The 19653-nt window shown below is 35.5% G+C and overlaps 2 protein-coding genes across 2 annotated transcripts; one reads left to right on the forward strand and one right to left on the reverse strand.

The window, feature by feature from the left end:
- On the forward strand, nucleotides 1–6659 carry LOC144965518 (zinc transporter ZIP6-like). The gene is made up of 5 exons (XM_078900960.1): nucleotides 1–851; nucleotides 2686–2884; nucleotides 3845–4014; nucleotides 5002–5241; nucleotides 6339–6659. Exons 1-5 carry the CDS (start codon nucleotides 375–377, stop codon nucleotides 6657–6659), a joined length of 1407 nt encoding a protein of 468 aa, XP_078757086.1. The 5' UTR covers nucleotides 1–374.
- A 183-nt stretch (nucleotides 6660–6842) lies between these two features.
- LOC144971087 (uncharacterized) lies at nucleotides 6843–16669 on the reverse strand. The gene is made up of 5 exons (XM_078911444.1): nucleotides 16094–16669; nucleotides 15582–15668; nucleotides 14358–14419; nucleotides 13324–13540; nucleotides 6843–11402 (listed from the first exon to the last, which is right to left on the reverse strand). The coding sequence occupies exons 1-5, from the start codon at nucleotides 16155–16157 to the stop codon at nucleotides 9388–9390; spliced, it is 2445 nt and encodes an 814-aa protein (XP_078767570.1). The 5' UTR covers nucleotides 16158–16669; the 3' UTR covers nucleotides 6843–9387.
- Nucleotides 16670–19653: the final 2984 nt, after the last annotated feature.

The raw sequence follows: 19653 nt of genomic DNA on the forward strand, positions 1-19653 counted from the left end.
ATGAAGTAGGAGGCCATTTTGATGTGAAGTTTTGCAGACGTGACTTGCACTGCACACGACACCAGAGTGACTTGCTTCTAATCATAGATTTTTCCACGTGAGAATTTGAATTTTATCAAAACATTGTTAAAAACACGTGAAAAAATATATTCAACATCAAATTGAACGCAGTTAGACGTCTATATGCCAATTGAGGAGAAAAACAAATCTATATTTTAAACTCAAATTCTCAAAGTTAAACGACGTTGGATTGTGCAGACATCTTGGTCAATGTCAATACCTAGCAGACGATACATTCAGATTTCATTTATTCACTCTCAATAGAAGTCTGACAGTTGAGTAAAGTTTTTAATCATTTTCATTTACAATCTTGAATGACACAACCTGTTAAGATGTACATTGTGACAGGAATCTTAATGTTTGTGTGTTGCATGAATTTAAACCATGCCATGCGGAAAGATGGAAATGTTCGATCAAAGAGGGATGATCACGTCGATATTTTAAGATCCGAGTCATTTTACCATACGCAGCAGTTATTCGAGAGATTCGGGGATGAGGAAACCATTCAGTTAGACGATTTAAAGACAATTGTTGTCAAAATGGGTCTTGGAGAGATGTATCACGACCATGGGGATCATAACGGACACGATCATGGGGATCATGATGGACACGATCATGGGGATCATGATGGACACGATCATGGGGATCATGATGGACATGATCATGGGGATCATGATGGACACGGCCATCATCATAGTGATCATGATGGACACAACCATGGAGATCATGATGGCCATGACCACAACCACGACCATCGGCATAGGAGGCAAGTTGCCAATAATACCAGTCAGGTAAGAAATTGTAAACGCCTATCTTGCCCTCTTCTCTTATGATTAAATTTTATTTCAACTGATTTACTATTTATCGAGTTCTAGGGTTAGGCACTTTGCTCACATACATTAGTCTAACTTACACAATGATAAATATATTTTTATTTTATTTTATAGGCTACTTAAATTCTACCATGACAAATGATTCCAGAAATAAACAGGTTGAAGACTGTTGCAACAGCCATCCACGACTTAAGTACCCACATAAACAGAATACAGGGCAGGGAGTCCCAGTTCCACTTCCACTCTGAGGTTTCCCCACCCTCTCATATCTATCACGTTTGTAGTACAGTCCAAGCTAGTCTTTTGGGTGCTGCTTTATGGGATAATTCCACGGGAACCAAATTTTTTTCTATATAGAAAGTCGCATCCTTTCCAATTCCCAGCTGCTTAATTGGAACGGCCTGTCGCTTAATGGGGACAAAATTTGACAATGACCATCCCCATAAAAGAGCTTTTTCATTTTCTTCAATCATTTAAAAAAATGGTTCATAAAATGCAAATTAGTCTATCGAGACAACCAATCGGGTGTGTGGTCAAACCTTTCATCATTGTCACCACAGAGATATGAACAATAAAATTTACCTGTATCCCTTGTCACGTGTCATCAACTACCATCATGTTCATCGTCATGGGTGAACTCTGACCCCTCTGACAAAGTTTGCAGATCAGAAAAGCAGCCAAGTGGCCGCTGAAGTTACACCAAATAGACGTCAAATTAGTCTCAATGATAAATATGGTTTAAAAAATTGAAAAAAAAGAAGAAAAAACGGGAAGAAACTAAACATAAAAAAAATTATTTTAAAAAAATTTAATGCCAATCACAAATCTGGATAAAGGCAGAGTGATGCTCATTTTCATGGGCACCGTTTAATTGGGATCTCACTTAATTGGGACGATTTGCTGGGTACTGAGCAGTCTCAATAAACCGCCTTGGACTGTATCTTAAATTTATGGCACTCACAATGTCCATCACTGCTTATAAGCATGGTCTCATTCATGCCTGTTAGGAGATGTTACAATTTTTTCTGACAGACAACGTTATTAACGGCCAGGATTAATTTTACACCATAGTACGATGAGAGAATGAGTAAAGAACCTTTTCCAAGGACTCAACTATGTGTCGCTTAGAGCTGGACTTGAACCCTGGACCTTCCGATCTGAAGACGGTTTGTTATACCAATAGGCCACATAGCTGTACTATATAGCTCAATTGTCTATTACATAGGTAATCTGTTGAAATAATGGGTGAAAACCACTATATCACTGACAGATTGATGGATTCTAAGCCAACCTAAGTTTTGAGGTAATGTAGGACAAAGTTATTAAAATAATTTGAGAGGTAGAATTTTAAATCAGTGTTGGGGATAATTGAATGTAGACAAGCTGTCTTAGAATATTTGATGCATATAGCATGAAGGGTAAATATTTTAATTTACATATCCACTATAGCCACAACAAAAGTATGAATTCATACTTTCAGTTATAAAAGTGTTGTAGAGAGAAAACTATTTTTAGTCAATGAATGGAACTTGATAATCTTTGTTTCTTATATGTCTAGGCTAAAAAAAAAAACAAAAAAAAAAAAAAACCCTAACAAAGCTACACTGCCTGAAAGACATTTTTTTCATGCTTGACTGATGGAAAATATGTCCACGGAATTTAGCAAACCAAGCTGCTCACTCACTACTTAGTAGACCAGTTGGCTGAAAAATACCAATAGGATTCTCAATCAATGAGTGCTGTCTACACCAATCACATATAAATATTGCCTTCATTTTGTGTACAATTTCAGTGTTCTTCCATGGATGTTTTGCTGTCAGACTTTAGTTTGAGCGGACTAGAGTATTTGACATTAACTGAGTTTTTGTACTTATGCCCAGCCTTGATCAATAACTTGATGAGTGGAGCATGTGAGATAGGTCATGATCATTCACATGACCATTTACATGACCATGGGGAAGAAAAGGATGAAGACCGCAACATGGGTCTCGGTAAGGATTAATAAGCTTATACTCTCATTTTAAAGGCAGTGTTTGCATTTTACATGTCATAGTACCATAGACAGACCTGCCACTTTTACCGTTTGACATCATGCACAGACCATACCTGCCTATTATTACGGACCGCCCGTAATTGTTAGGGAAGTGTTAGGACAATTACGGACTTACGGAAATAGAAGAAATATAACTGATACAAATAGTCGCAACGTTAAATTAAGAAATAATTATTTTTTTTCATTATTTACCGCATGCTACAATAAAAAAAATCTATATATAATGTGTAGAATTTGTAGCAGATGTAGTTTTTACTTATTCACTGGACTTGATTTCTTTTGAATATTTTGCCATGCTGTGGAAAATGGACTTTGATTGAGGCTTGACCTGCATAAGTAGTAGGCCTATATAACATGGTAAGTTTATTTTACATATAAAATAGGGTGTATCTATCATTATTTTTGTTTGCTTTAGTATTACTGAAATTTGACCATTAATTACTGATGAATTTTGTATTTCTTACTGAATTTGAAATTTTCAAGTAGGCAGGTATGACAGACTATTTAAAAACAAAAAACAAACTCTGATTTGGACCATGATAGTGTCAGTAACAGACACAGATTGTAATGGATGGGAAAATGACAAGAGTTTTTAAAAGCACCTTCCCCACACTCCCCCTTCTTTAATCATCAATTTCATTGTTGAATCGGGGCATCAAAGTTTGAAGTCGTCTGTAATTAAAATATAATTAAAGGGATAAAGTTATGAATCCCTGTACAGACTTTTCATATCAATACTTATATATATATATTAACATATATACTTGTTTAAGGATTTACATCATGGTTAATACAGTCTTTTAGTAGTTATTTTCCTTTTTTATAGCTTGATACGCATTCACACTTTTACCCTTCCCTCTCCCACCCTCACCCTCTATTCTTCATTATATTTTCACAGTGTGGTTCTACTTGATGCTTTCTGTAACTGTTATTAGTCTGTGTGCAGTTTGGGGTATTTTATGTATTCCCAAGAGATCCAGGTCGGTTTATGAACAGGTCATTCAGTTTTTGATGGCTTTGGGAGCTGGGTCAATGGCTGGTGATGCTCTATTACACCTTTTGCCTCATGTAAGTGACAAAATATTTTCATTTCATGCTTAAATATCTTTGAAATTCTCATTGTAATTATCTTTGAATATTGAACAATGATTTCTTTAACTTTGAAACACTGCTGGCTAATGAACCTGATATTACTTTTCAGTTTTTGAGATTTATTTACTTTTTTGAGATTAAAAATTCACATATTAAGTGTAAATATCTAAAGAATAAATTTATCTTGGCTTGCCTCAGCAGAGTGCATAAATTACACATTTAAACAATGTTTTCAGACTTTTTAAAGATCATTTTCGTGATTAGTAAATGCAGAATTTTTATTCAGAAGATTCTTGACAAAAGCCACATGAAATGACAAAGTCATAACAACTTTAGTTTAAGAGCTCAAATTGTCTTTTTGGGTATGGTATCAATGTGTTTTGTTTTGTTTTTTTGTTTTTTTTTTTCAAAACTTGAAGTGAAGGTATATGAATCAAAGACACAACATAAATGTAGTAACATGTTGAGATATCGGAAAAGCTCACTTACATTTTAGTAATACTGTCTCTGTCTGAAATTTAGGATTTATTTGGATTCTGATATTTCCATGAAAACACATGTCACAAAAGCCTGCCAATCTGTTCATTTTCATGACACATGTCACAAAAGCCTGCCAATCTGTTCATTTTCATGACACATGTCACAAAAGCCTGCCAATCTGTTCATTTTCGTTTAAGAAACATTGGCAAAATAAAAAAAGTTGATCAATACTGATTCTACAAAATGTTTTAGTAAATTCACTCCTAATGAGCTGACTTGATTTCCGCAATGCTATGCTCTTAGGCGCTCCAAGTTGTATAATCGATAGAATGAGGAAAGTTAAAAATAATGCGGCTAGATTAGTGACCTTCTCTAAGCGTCAGAGCTGTTTATATTTATATACTGATTCTTTTGTTGCATGTGCAATCATTTTTTACACAAGAAACTGATGATAGATATATAAAACTGTTTTTCAATTTCTAGGCTTTAATGCCACCTCATGACCACGCACATGGGCATGGACATGATGGGCATGATCATGGTGGGCATGATCATGGCAGTCATGGTGATCACAATGAGGAACATGGTGATCATGCTGATGAACATATGGATGCACTTATGAAAGGACTTGTGGCTCTCATTGGTCTTTACGGATTCTTTGCCCTTGAAAGGGCATTTGCAATCTTGTTGTCAAGATCAGCTTCAAAAAGAGATGGAAACGGTGTATGTTTTTTTTGTTTGTTTTGTTTTTGGTTATATATATATATATAAGTATCAATCCACTATTAAGGTGACCACTGTGAAATGCACCAATTGGAGGACCAAGCATATGTCTTGTTCAAATTGATTAAACTGTTCAATCTTTGTTCAAATGAGTATAGTTTGATTCCCTACAATGATTTATGAACACAATTCTGATGCTTGATGATCACAATGGTATATAGAAAATTACTCGGTCCCCTAATGTTTTACTAAGTGTTTCTGTAGCTTTAAGGAGACATTTGGTAAAAACATGTTTTTAGGGAGACCACATTAAAAAACCCTTTTAGGGAGCCCAGTATATGTTTATATATGTGTATACCTAAGAGTGCATTTTCAAGTGAGCTACCACCAAATTGTCTAAAATAAAGTAAGTCCTTAAGATTAAGAGCTTCATGGCCATAGTGTCGAAGCTTATCCCAGTGTGCGTAGAGTGAAGTGGCCGAGCAACGCATTTACTAACTCCTGGGAAGGTCCATCCCTCAGAAGGGGCGCTCAGGGAAATAACCTGGGACTCAAACACGGCAAAAAATATTCCCAGTTGCTCCGTGCGCCATTGTTTTTGCAGTCCCCGACCCCTTTAGAAACCTGACGACCCAGGTTAAGATCAGAGATAGAAGGGACCAGGCAGAGGAGTTTATTTGTTGTTGTTGTATACCACTGAATGGACTTGGTTTGTTTTGTTTTGTTTGTAAGGGTTTTACGGCGCTTGCAACACATTAAGGTCATATCAGCGCCAGTAAAAAGGAAGAAAATGGGATAGTAAAAAGTTCTGGAACTACAATTAGAGCACCCAAGAAAAAGTAAGGCAAAGGGGATTTGTTTCAAATAGGAAACAGTAGATTCCAAGAGCCCACTATCAAAGTACTTAGTTTGAGATCACCTAAACGTCTCATTCAGACACAAGCACAGGTCCCAACAAAGAGGGATACACTCAAATGTTTACAAAGCATAAATAATATGTAAACAAAACAATAAAGAGCATAACAGACAGATGATTTACAAGGGAAAAATATAATCTCCCAAAACTCGAACTATACATTTGACTGTTTCCCTCCCAGCCAGGTCCTGGACAAAACCAAGTAATCCCATCCCATCCCGAGACAAAGACAGAAAACAAGTTGGAAAACAGACATAGGGGGATAGAAGACGCAACGAGTACGTCCCTGCCCATTATGGGAAGTCGGGAACCCCACCCAGTGAGTGAATGGAGTTGGATGGATAGGACAGCAGATCTGATGGACACAATGAACGGCTTCAATCAACATCTCATTCACTTTAACTTGCACAATGCTTGCTTTGGTTTCGTGGTAGACAGTTCGTCTGACGCCCGAGTTGCCAGGGTTCGAATCCATATTTGTGGCGATGCAGAGTCATTGTAAAAGTCTCATTTACAGTCTCACTTGTGTTAATTGGAGTACGTTACTGAATTGTAACAACGTTGTTCGTGTCCATATAAATCTACTACCAGCTGCACGTTGAGCTCATTGTGGGTTTTATGATACATCAAGCTCGTGTAAAATTACATTTACATTTGACCGAAAAATGATACATAACGATAGAAGTCTACAAATCATATTGCAGGTTTATTTCAGTTCCAAAAGCCATCACAAACATTCATCCACTGTATCACATAAGTCTTTGGTCACCAAATAAAAGCATGAAGTTTGCTATGTGTACAGTGCAACATAAAAGGATAGAAACAGTTTTACTGATAAAACCCTCAAATGATAACAAACCAATATGTTGTTGCTGGTAAGTTGCTTAATTGCATTTGTTAAAAAGCATAAACTGTGAAGCAAAAGTGTTGAAAATCGTTTGAATAAAGTTTAATGCAAAAAAAATAATTCTTAAGCACTTTATGCCGTTCTAAGCTGTCGTTGCTGCATTTTTTTTCATTATTAATTATTATTATTCTGATTAAGGATGAGGGGATAAAGAAAGAATGAAATTAAATGCACAGAGGTGTCATTTCTTGACAGTCACCTCTAAAGATTGCAACTCTTAAAACTATCATAAAAAGAATAGTGAAATTTTACATTAGGTATCTAGAAAATGCTGAACATAAAGCTACATTGGCCAATTAAGTTAGGGTTAGTAGAAAGACTTTTTATTCTGCCATATCTGATTCTTTCAGATAGTTCTACATAGCTGCCAACTTTTCAAAAATAAAATAAGGAACGCTCATTTTGCCCGGGATGAGGGGCGATGTGTGCCGAAGCCCCCCCCCCCCCCCCCCTTCATCGAATCGCAACATATAAAAGTCAGCCTTTTTAATTACTATTACTAACACTAACAAGTTTGAGATGACAGAGGCTAGTCCAAATGTTGCTCAATTATCGGGTTTAGTACCAGCACATTTGAATCGTTAAAATGACACTTTCCACAATGATTGTTGTTTTGTTTTTAAGGGTTTTACGGCGCTTGCAACACATTTAGGTTATATCAGCGCCAGTAAAAAGGAAGAAAATTGGATAGTAAAAAGTTCTAGAATTACAGTTGAAGCATCCAAGAGAAAGTAAGACATAGGGGAACTGGGAACAAATAGGGATCAGATGTAGATTCCAAGAGCGTATCACCAATGTACTAAGTTTGAGATCACCTATAAGTCTTATCCGGACACAAGAACAAAATCCAACAAAGAGGAACACACTCAAATGCTTACATTATACATTAAAAAATAACAAATATAGTAATAATACATAACAGAGAGATGATTTACAAGGAAAAAAATATCATCTCCCAAAACAATAAATATGCATTTGACTGCTTCCCTCCCAGCTAGGACTCCGGCGAGGGCCAGGAAAAAAACAAGTAATCTCATTCCAAGACAAAGACTGAAAGCATGTTGGAAAACAGATATAAGGGGATAGAAGACACAGTGTGTACCTCCCTGCCCGCTATGGGAGCTTTCCACAATGAGATCAAAATTCAGAACGGACAATATAAAGAAAGAATTCAACTGCCTCAACTTTGATAAGGACCAATACACAAGAAGCACGATTGTAAAATAAATGAAATAACTTAAGATGGTTAGAAATGCATAACTACCAACCTGGTACATCACTTGAGAGGGCGTTTTGGGGTAAAAATTAGGTGAGTTCAGATAAAAAGTAGACGATTGCATATATGTTTTCTTTCATGCAACATAATGGTCTTTAAGTAGTATACTATAATAGTAGTTATAGTAAAATGCACCTCTAAATATTAGAGAATTCCTACTTCTTTACTTTGACAAGATAAACACACCTAAAAATGGAGTATACTTATTTTTCTTGAACCTAAACCGTTACAAAAGCTTGCTTGAAAAAAAAAAAATTAAAATCAGATGAAGATGTTTTTAAAGGGATTAAATTTATATATTTCATAAATTAATAAAGGGAAATAATCATTGTCATCTTTAATCAATATAAGCAATTGATTTTCTTATTGAATACCTTCCAATCAAAAAGGTGGATTTAATTTTATTCTTAATTAAAATAATATTTGTAACAAATAGTGAAAGTATCAATACTGTCTTAGAATATTCAAAGTATATCGAGGCTAACATCCATATCCTATGCAAATCTCCAATACATTATGAAAGGTTTGAGTAAAATACAGGCGTCATATAAACGAATGGAACTTTTTTAATTGTTGAAAATCATTTATGTTAGAGGCATAATTCAAATTAAAGAGCTACACAAATGGAGATTATGCTCTCACTGGACACCAATAATAATGATAATAATAATAACAACAATAGTAGTAGTAGTAATAGTAATAATAATGGATCAATAATAATAATTCATTAGGCTCACATGGCTTTTTTACCACAAATTAGTCAAAAATTACAAAATACGGATTTTGAACTAAAAATAAGCACTTACGGACTCAGGAAGTCAAATACGGAACAAATCCGTTTTTAACAGAACGGTTGGCAGCTATGGTTCTACAAAGCATTTGTCTCTCAAGCTGAGCAAATGAATGTTCATATAATATAAAAAAGGATATTGCAATGATGAACAGATTGTACTATATAAAGATAAAACGTTTTTGTAAACCCCCAAAATATGTCAATAACACTATACAATACAATGAATGTAATACAAATCAAATTCATGATTGTCATTACACCGATTGAAACGCTCTTTCCCTTCTATATTTATTTCTTTCATTAAAAATCTTTGTCTTCACCAAACTAATTAGTGTACCTTCAGGGATTCCTTTTTGTGAAAATACCCTGTGGTGTTTTAAGAACAGAATAATTTCAGACTTTCTAGGTAATGATCCCCTTGAACCATGTGCTGAAACATCTTCGACAAAGTTTTTAAAATATGACTTGACTCTATCTGTATCCTCATCTGACCATGACATGTATCTCCGATTTTTGCTTGAATTCCTCTTGGGTTCAGTTTGTTTTGAAGAACACGTAAGCTGATTTGGCACTCCTGCTTCACCATCAAATATTTCTTCTTGATTTGCAGCTGTTACTATGGATGTTCCAAAATTTGCATTTGAGTCTCTATTCACTACAGAGTCATTTGTTTCAATGTTACAATTTCCTTCCCCAGTGACCGATGCTGAGTTATCAATTTGACCCAAAAAATGACCAACTTCTGTTATTTCTCGTATTGCAAGTGGACACTGATAAATGTTTTGATTGATTGATTCACTGTGTCCCATATGTCGATAGAAGACATCTCTCTCGTGTTGTGGGACATCAAGTAAGGCAAATAATGTCGAAGCTCGGTGCCTGAATTTATCAGCTATTAACAACTGGGGTTTCTCTAAATCCTTTACTAAGGAAGTGACATATTTGATGGCAATGTAACCACTTACATGATCTTTGGATATTCCTGTATTTGGAAAAAGAAATGGGTTGTCTGAAATATCAACAGCTTTACGCTCCTGTGCAAGTTTCCTTAAAGGCTGAATTGTGTCATTGGGTATCAACACAGGGACCAACATCTTGCTTCCCTTTCCAGACTGATAGGCCAGCTTATACTTCTCAAGTAACGCTTTTTCCAGAGGATCAGTGACATGTTGTACAAGCTGGGGATCAACCCATACACCTGAATCTGCATCATTCCAGTCTTTTAACAACATCCTTGCGGGTTCTCCGCCTCTCCTCGCATTAAACATTGTAAGCCTAGCTACGATGACATTGCGAAGCCTAACAAACATATGTGAATCAAATAATTGATAATCATCCTCACAAATACGGACCATCTCTTCAGTAATAAATTGCCGTAGCTTCTTTATATCATTCTCTAATGGCATCTCTTTGGGTTTTCTCAAATTTGTTCTCTTTGCTTCACATTGAACTCTGGCTGTAAAAAAAATACTATCCCAATTATAATCCAGGACAGCTTTGAACAAATCTATCTCTGCGGATTCTTCCATTTTGTTTTGCATTATATATTCCCCTTTTAAGAAATTAATTAACTTTTTCAATATAAATCCAATTGAAAGCTTCAAGCCTGCTTTCAATGTCCCATCCTCTTTCAAAGTCATTTCAGAAATGGTTTGCGATATTTCATTAAAGTTACAACGCTTCACCACGTCCTCTCCAGAGAAAGAAGGTTGATTCGTTCTCTTCCTAGTTTTTAAAATCAAATTTCCTAAGATGCGTAAATCACTCATTATAACTTTTCTCTCCTTCTTTGAACTTTTACTCCACAATTTTGTTCCTAACAATACTATAGCTTTGTCTGATCGACACAAATTTCCCACTTCATCATTCCGAAATTTGTCAAGAATATTCTCCTTTATTTCTTTACTTGCATTGGGAGCCACGGGATAAAATTTTACAACCCCAGTACACAGAGCATGCTCAGTACTACATTTCTTTTTGTGTTCATAAACCCTTCGTCCAGAGTAAAACCCCTTACAGCCAGCACACATAACAACTTCATGTGACCCTTGTGCTCTCTCACGCATAACTATTGAATTGTTTCTAGTGTTTGAATAAAAAATGCCCTTTTTCTTGAGATAATCCATTGTTCTATCCCTTTCCTTTACAGGCTGTTTCATGGCCTCTGTAACTTCTGTCTCATCTTTGTGTTTCCTCATCAAATGCCTTGAGAGTTTTGTTTGCAACTGTCCACAGTATGGACAGGGTCTCCTTGGCTTTTTGTATTTCTCTGGAAAAAAAAGAAGAAAATAAAGCACATCATGCTATGAACTATGAAAATAAATCAATAGACAGATCATATGCACATCAGCTACATGACAGCGATAGAGAGGAATAGCATTCCAAATATTTAAGGCCTGGACAAGTAACTGTCATAATTCCTTCTTGTTATATACTTTTCTACCATCTATTCCTTTGGAAGAGGTATGTTAGATTTGTGGAGACCTCTGCCACATAACAAATCCAGTGAAAAGACGCCATATTTTTGTTTTGAAATAGAAATAAATAGATCAATCCACCCACTTCACTGGGTTCAGGGTTCCCTCTTCATTATAATCAAAATATGAACATAAATCGGAATAGTAACACATTGAAGTCTCATCTGAATACATAGATTGTCCTTTGTTGTTTCAGCGAAAAATCAGACAGAATGTCAAAAGAATTTTAGGTTTTTCCCCAACCACCCCTTGGAGGTATCAGTATCAGCGGAATGGTAAGCGTCATGTTTTTTACGTTGAGCAACAAAATTTACTCCAAATGCTTCACTCGACCCAGGCGGAAAAGCAATCAAGAATAGACCCAAGTCCTATCCAAAGACTAACATTTCATTTAAGTTTATTGTAGGCCCTTGGCCAATCGACAAAATTCAATTCACATAAATTATTTACAACAATCAGAAATTAATTATATCAATAATAGTAATAGAATGCAATGAAGGCAATATCATAATAATAATAATAATAATAATAATAATAATAATAATAATAATAATAATAATAATAATAATAATAATAATAATAATAATAATAATAACAGTAGCGGCTATAAGTAACAATTAATATAGTAACAAAAGTAATAATAGACTATAGTTCATAGTCATAACAATGACTTTCTTTGTCATTGAGGGAGTGAGAAAACATCACCGGCTGGCAGAACAAACAGCCGACATCAATCAAACGTCCTCCAGACCGGTTGAGCATCGGCTTCATTAATTCCTTAAAGACTTCCCCCCAACTGCCTGAACGATGCTGATGCCCAGACAACTTAATCCTGATTTATATTTTGTGGGAATGAAATATGACATGTATATGCCGGAAATATTTCAATAACAAACACACTGTTCAGATAGAAAATATTTGAGTCTTGCCTTTGTTAATTGATACAGGTAAGTTAGGAAAATAAATGCTAGTAAAAACGATCAGCAAGTTCGTGAACACTGCTTCTCAACTCGAACATATGTTTTCATCAAATCTACACACATCATGTTGTGAGCTGAATTTTAATGATCTCAGTTGTCATTGAAAGGAAACCCAAGAATTTTAGAATAAAGAAAAATATTGAACCTGGAAGTCAAAAGGGTTTGTAGCACAGCAGGCATTATCAAAGTATAATTTTAGTACCGACAAATTAAAAAGAAAATGTGCTTTTCTTTAAATGCTCCCAATCATCATATACTGTTTAGGTTGCAAGATTAATAAAAATGTTATCTACTCTGATTCTCGTTAAGTTTCCAGCTGGTCTGTGAAAAAAAGCCTTAAGCATCATAGAAATACAAAGAAACAGTTTTAATATATAGATGGGTTGTAACAAAAAAACCATTTTAACACTTACAATACAAGCAATTTAAGTCTATTACAGACAAAAAAAAACCCCAATAAAATAAACATGAACATTTTTATGGCTGGTTTCACTGATATCACTCACACATTGGGGTTTCAGATTCTAAGATGTCCACCCTATCAAATTTGGATTTGTGCTTGTTATGTAAATGGTAGCGTATTTTGCGACGCAGCACTGCCAAAACAGAAAAAAAATGCAATAACACAAATGCAGCACCATGGAGGGGTGGAAGTTTTCTTTTAAAAGGAATGGGTAAATTAAAATTGATCCCACAAATATCAAAGGAGAAGAATGACAAAAAAATGACTCACCATTGCACGTAACACGTTGGTTTGCAAGTGTATAGCATTCGGGTTGAACCTGGGTCCCAGACTGGCAACGAGGTTCAGTCTGTGATAGTTGTGGATGAGGCTCTGACTGAGTTGGGGAATGAGCACTAGGTTCCAAAGACAATGATGTACTCAGCATTGGGTACCTCACAGAGTACGTAGAGGAATCAGACTCGGAGTCAGCAACAAAATCGGGACCCTGTATATTTTGTGGAAAAGATGACAGATCAATCAATTTATTCATGTTGACAATAAACATGAAGAGCCATTGTTTAATAATCCAACTAAACAATTAGCTGGTTAATAATGCAAGTATAATAAAAAAGAGTTGAGAAAGGCAGACATATTGTCTAAGTATTTAATATGTTCAACTGTGCTTGGATAAATATAGATACACCAACCAGGGTTTCAGTAAACCGTTTTTAACCAACTCTTTAAATCCTACACCAGGACCAACAACTACAAAACAATTTTTTATATCACTACGATTCTGGACATATAAACGGTTGTCATTGCAACAATATGAACTTCCTAACCTTGCAACTGCAATATAGTTAACAAAAAAAGTTGATAAACATTACGATGCAAGAGAATTTGGACAAAATGCGAGATCAAAAGTATAATCCCAACAGAAGCTATTTTAATTTTTCCTGGAAACGCATCATTTTCACATTTTGTCAAATAAAAAAACAAACGACTTCAAATGTGAATGGCTCATCAATGAATATCACTTCAAAATATAACGAGGAAGGTTTAAAATAGTGTTATTGTTGGCGAAGTCCACTGCAAAGAAAAATTTTTAACAACAAAAAACTAGGAGATCTCACTGGTGTAAAACAGTGTTGTCCTTGTCCTGAAATATTGTATTGCGCCTAACAGACTGCAGGTCTCATCTTTTGTGGCAAATGTGTTTTGTCCACCACAAAATATGTTGATGTGAAGCATTTTGAGCATGGTGCCAACTGTGGATAAACGCTATACAAATGTTATGATTTTATTTTAATGTACATACTTACCACAAATGAATCATGTGATATGGAACTTTGTTCTGCATCACTTTCAGGCTCTGAGTTGGAGTCTATATAGAAAATAAAAACAACAAAAAAAAAGCTGAAGACTATCATGTGCAAGTTTTTCTCTAAACTCTTAAACAAAAAATCATGCCATCTTGTGCTGTAAAAGGATTTTTTAAAAATTATTTACCTTATGACTATTGTCCTTTGGAAAAAAAAAGAAAATTAAGTCCGAAACCTTCTGGCTATTTTCTTTTAAATTTCAAGAACGTCAGAGTTGGCAAGGGAGGACGGAAATATAATTCCAGAAACCAATCTGTCTATAATCATATCCATATGATAGTTTTTCGTTCAAGATTCAGGTACAGTCCACTTAGGATAATCGCAATACCTTGGGATCATCGAAAATGTTGGGATTAACCGAAATTCAGTTTCCTGTCCACTATTTCAACATTTTACACATTTATTGTCAACTCAAACCAGTAAATAATATTCTTAGTCCACCACATACAGAGCAATTTGATTGAAACAAAAACCATATGGCAGCCCCGTGTAGATTTGTCAACCAAAAGCAGCTATGAAGCAAGCCGATATCTTATTCAGATTGGAAGAAGTTTCAATCTTTTTTCTCAACAATTCAACATTTGTCAGAGTTAAAGAGATTAGCCTTAATGAGAGACAATAAGCTCTCACCAAACTCGTTGGTCACAATGCACAGTTGTTAATCCTAAAACAAAGGATATCGCTCAGTCTCTCTTTATAACTGTCATTTATAACCTGTTGTCAAGATTATGACCAGCCCCACCCCTCTTCTATTTAATGGCCACCGATGACGTCACAAACCCATACTGCAGAGCCCCGCCCTCTTTCGACTCTAACAGAGTGGTGACACACTACTGTAGCATTAAATCCTGCTCACTCTCGATTCTTCAACCTGTCACGATTTCATCCATGATGAAATTTAATCATGATATACTGTTTGATTTCTTGAATTTACCACTTTTTAAAAAACCGAAGTTTGTTGCAATTAACCAGTGACTTTTATATAGAATTATTTCCATTGCTTAGGAAATATTGTGATTAACCGAAAGTTGCGATTAAACGAGTTGCAATTATCCGGAGTGGACTGTAATAGTATTACACATCATGACTCAAAAAAAAAAAAAAAAAAAAAGCAAACTATGTTACCTAAATGTTATTCATTTCCTCATCAAATTACATTCTTACCATTAACATCATAGATCACATCAAAAGGGTTGTCTGGATTGACAGCAAGACATTTTTCAGGATTTTTAAAGCTCAAATCTCTCTGATCTGAAGTTACAAAAGAAATAGCATATTCTCAACATTAAACTATGATTTTGTGATGGCTGTGATATGGCATACTGTATGCATAAAGCAAGATGCAAAGACAGGTTTAAGTTTAAATTATTTTATATTCTTTTCAAAAATCCATTCTAGTTTTGCCAAAATAAAATAAACACGAGAAGTGTTGAGTTGGATAAAGCTAAAACTAAAAGTAGTAGTGGTAGTAGTAGTAGTAGTAGTAGTAGTAAACGACAGATCTTACTCACTAGTGTGAATCTACAGTCTACAGAAGTTCCCGAATTATCTGACTCCACTTCCAAATGACTGACTGACAAGTGACAATCATCAATCGGTGTGTGTGTGATTGTGATGTCTACCCTATTGAAAATCTTAAATCAACAGTGATGTAATAAGAATGGCCAATAACTTACCATTTAAATTATCTCGGTGTCTCTTCAATGATGCCTCCAGCATCAATTTACCCCACGATGCCATAGACGTCTAGTTTGGAACTCAGCAAGTGACGAAAAAATACTTGCGGCTATAGAGAGGACGTCCGTCGGCCACTCTCTCCGCAAGTCAATTGTCAGTGGTTATCAGATAATCATTGGTTCTTGAAAAATATAGAAACACAGCGGTTCATTTAAAAAGACTCTTTTGTAGATCAAGATATAATGTTAGGTATTGCACTTTAAAATCTCTTCAGACATAGAACGGGTCAACTTGACGTCTAGACCAAATCATTTCGAAGATCGATATGGCAACAGCAACGCCTGGAATGGAGGATTTAAATGCGGCATCTGACGATTCTACTGCTATGACAGAAGATGCTCCATTTCACGACGTCGAGATGGCTTCAACTGGCATCAGGCATCAACATGCTACTCAATAATGGGTTTGATGAAGCGTTTGACTAAGAATTAAAGCTGATAACTGATAACCACCTACCTACTACTGACTTGCGGAGTGAGTGAGTGCCGAGTGCCTCTTTATGCGCGAAATTGACTAAACATACGTTTCACGAAAAAAAGAGTTACTATGTTTGCTTGTCTCTTGTCACCAAGATAAGAATCCGGACCAAGATTCGATAAATCTGTTTCTAAAAATAGATTATAATTCGTATATCTTGTTCATTCCTCAGTTCATCAACTTTCACACAATTTTATATTAGGTTTTCATTACTATAAAAATCCATATAATGCTCTAGAATTTTAGAGAAAATTTCGGAAAGATATATTGCCTCACTATTGAAATATATCGATGAAAACACTGGTACCCCTATTGTACTTTTTTCAGGCGGTCACCTTATTGACCAACGTGAAAATTTAGGCATAACTCTTCTTACTGTGGTGTTTAACAAATAACTTCAATACTATGATTTACAATTATATATCCTTGACGGTTGGGTTGACAACTTTAAACTAAAAATAGAAAAGTGAATGTGCTAGAGGTCAAATCAATAGGGGGACCGGATTTTGGTCTCCCTATTGGTAAAGTACTGTAAAATGAACTAATAGGGGTACCAAAAGTCTCCCTATCCGGTATTAATACATATATATATATATATATATATATATATATATATATATATATATATATATATATATATATAGAGAGAGAGAGAGAGAGAGAGATTATTGTTTTTAGCTAGATATTTTTATGAGTAGTTCTCACTAAACTCTCTCAATCAAACTAGATATTAACGTTCAAGGTTACACAAAGTTTTATGTTTTGCTGTTAGCCAGGGACCCCTTGTAAAGCGCTTTGAGCACTTTTAGTAGATATTGCTCTATATAAAAGCTCATTTTTTTTAAACATACAATTGCTCGGAATAGAACGGAATTTCAAAAGAAATGATTAGTTATTAATATTTTACAGAAATAAGTGGTCTGTGCGGTTATAAAATCATAATTTACTCAAATTGAATTGTAGGGAGCGGCGCGTGCCTAGGGCAGTTATTCATATAGATTCATTCAAAATTAAGGGAATGCCATTTGACTAATCTTTTTAAGGGGATGGGCGGGTCCTCGATTGTCAAAAATCGAGTAAAATATCGATTTTGAGATTTTTTTATTTTTGAAAAGTTTGAAACCTTTGCTACATGAAAATGTGTTTGTTGACTCTCAGATGGGTCAGTTTAGGTCCAAACTGACCTCTTGAAGTCCAGGGGGTCAGTAAATATAATGTTACAGCCTGGCTTGACAGCGAAAAAGCCATATAAACATTAGGCCAATATGAGCATAAAACATCGATAATAATAGGGAAATTTGGTATCGATAGTTTCGTCTATTTTTGGTCTATATGAAATGCCCACTGTCAAGGTCTTCGGTCTATCTATATTTAGTCAAGAGCCTTTCCAAAAACCCCTTCTCTGACCCTGTGAGGGTTGCCTCGATTGTAGTAAAATCGTGAGTAATTGTTGTGACCTTTGCCTTGCTAGCGCTGTTCTCATTGGCTGTTCAAAATAGTCGATGATAACATGACCTGATACTGCTTTCTGAGTGGTTAGCGGGCGAGTCAAAGTTCATGCTTTGACCTCAACTTCGCATGCGTCGCATGTAAACATTGTTATTCTGTGTGTGATTTTTCTTCTTCCCGGGGACATAAAAGTTTTGTTTTCAACTGCATTTTTCTTCACTTGTGAAAAGTACCGACACGTACGCAACAAGTATGCATAGAAAGACTCGAATTGTACGACTTGCAAAATCAGCAGCTCGAACAAGATGGGAACAGTAATATTATTGTGAATTTTTATAGTTAGAATTTGTCACCTCCTTCGTAACATGAAACAAAATGAAAAAGCGCTGAGGTCTCTAAATGAAATGAATGGAGTTACCGTCGAGCTAGACTGAGTATTGGTTGTAAACGAATGAGCGAGAGGTTTGTTATGCACTTGAGAACGAGAGAGAGAGAGAGAGAGAGAGAGAGAGAGAGAGAGAGAGAGAGAGCGCAAAATCCACTAACTGTGCTCAAAACGCTTTACAAAGGGTCCCTGACCGACAGCAACACATAAAATGTAGAACAAGACATGACGCCTGTTAGGCGATATTACAATTTTTCCGACAGAGACAGCACTGTTGACGGCTAAGTACTCATTTTACACCCGAATACGGTGAGAGAACGGGAGTAAATAGTCTTTTCCAAGGACTCAACTATGCGCTGAACCAGGCTCGAACCCAGGACTTTCCGATCCGAAAGCGAGTGTCATACCACAAGACCATATAGCCGCTCATAGCTTAGATAGATAGATAGATAGATAGCTTAGATAGATAGATAGATAGATAGATAGATAGATAGATAGATAGATAGATAGATAAATAGATAAATAGAGAGAGAGTGTGTGTGTGTGTGTGTGTGTGTGTGTGTGTACGTACGTGTGTGTGTGTGTGTGTGAAGCCGAGAAAAGGCAAGGCAGGAACAGGAGGCTGAAGAGGGAGGGCCTGCACATCAAGCAGGGTCATTTTGACGCATGAAGCATGATCTTGTCTGAGTTTCCTGTGCTTGAAACTTTGAATGCGTTTTTCTCTGTTTGTGCTTTTTCTACATATATTTTGCTACTTTTCCTTTATTTGTAAACATTTTTGCATGATTTTTCGCATGTGCATACAGTATTACTAGCTTCATAACACTGAGCATTTGTATTTCAGATTTATTTTATAAATTTTGCGTAAATGTGGGTCAAAAGTCCAAAAATGGGTCAATTTTTGATGTTTCAAAATTGATGAACTTTGAAAATCAATAAAAATAATACTATTGTAGATATTAGAAAATCGATGCTTAGCCCAAATGAATGGCTCAAATACTACTTATATACCTATTTTCATGTCAATAACTTGTCATTTGGCGAAGCCTTAGCATTTTGAAAACTACTTCATTATAGGGTATCAAATTTCAAAATGGCGGCGTTACCATGGTAACGAAAAACTGAAATTTAGGTTTTCAATTTTTTTTCCTCTAATTAGGATGTACATAACCTAAAATTACCACTAAA

The sequence above is a fragment of the Berghia stephanieae genome, chromosome 1 (genome assembly GCF_034508935.2).
Source record: "Berghia stephanieae isolate SIO BIC M18660-M18661 chromosome 1, UCSD_Bste_1.3, whole genome shotgun sequence".
Classification (NCBI taxonomy): domain Eukaryota; kingdom Metazoa; phylum Mollusca; class Gastropoda; order Nudibranchia; family Aeolidiidae; genus Berghia; species Berghia stephanieae.

Excerpts from the sequence above, each read along its gene's own strand:
- LOC144971087 (XM_078911444.1), bottom strand. The coding sequence starts at position 16,157 with ATGGCATCGTGGGGTAAATTGATGCTGGAGGCATCATTGAAGAGACAC. Across the intron at positions 14,420-15,581 it reads TGTGATCTATGATGTTAATG|ACTCCAACTCAGAGCCTGAA; the intron begins GTAAGAATGTAA and ends TTTTCTATATAG. Across the intron at positions 13,541-14,357 it reads TATCACATGATTCATTTGTG|GGTCCCGATTTTGTTGCTGA; the intron begins GTAAGTATGTAC and ends CAAAATATACAG.
- LOC144965518 (XM_078900960.1), top strand. The coding sequence starts at position 375 with ATGACACAACCTGTTAAGATGTACATTGTGACAGGAATCTTAATGTTT. Across the intron at positions 4,015-5,001 it reads TATTACACCTTTTGCCTCAT|GCTTTAATGCCACCTCATGA; the intron begins GTAAGTGACAAA and ends TTCAATTTCTAG. Across the intron at positions 5,242-6,338 it reads CAAAAAGAGATGGAAACGGT|CCAGGTCCTGGACAAAACCA; the intron begins GTATGTTTTTTT and ends TTTCCCTCCCAG.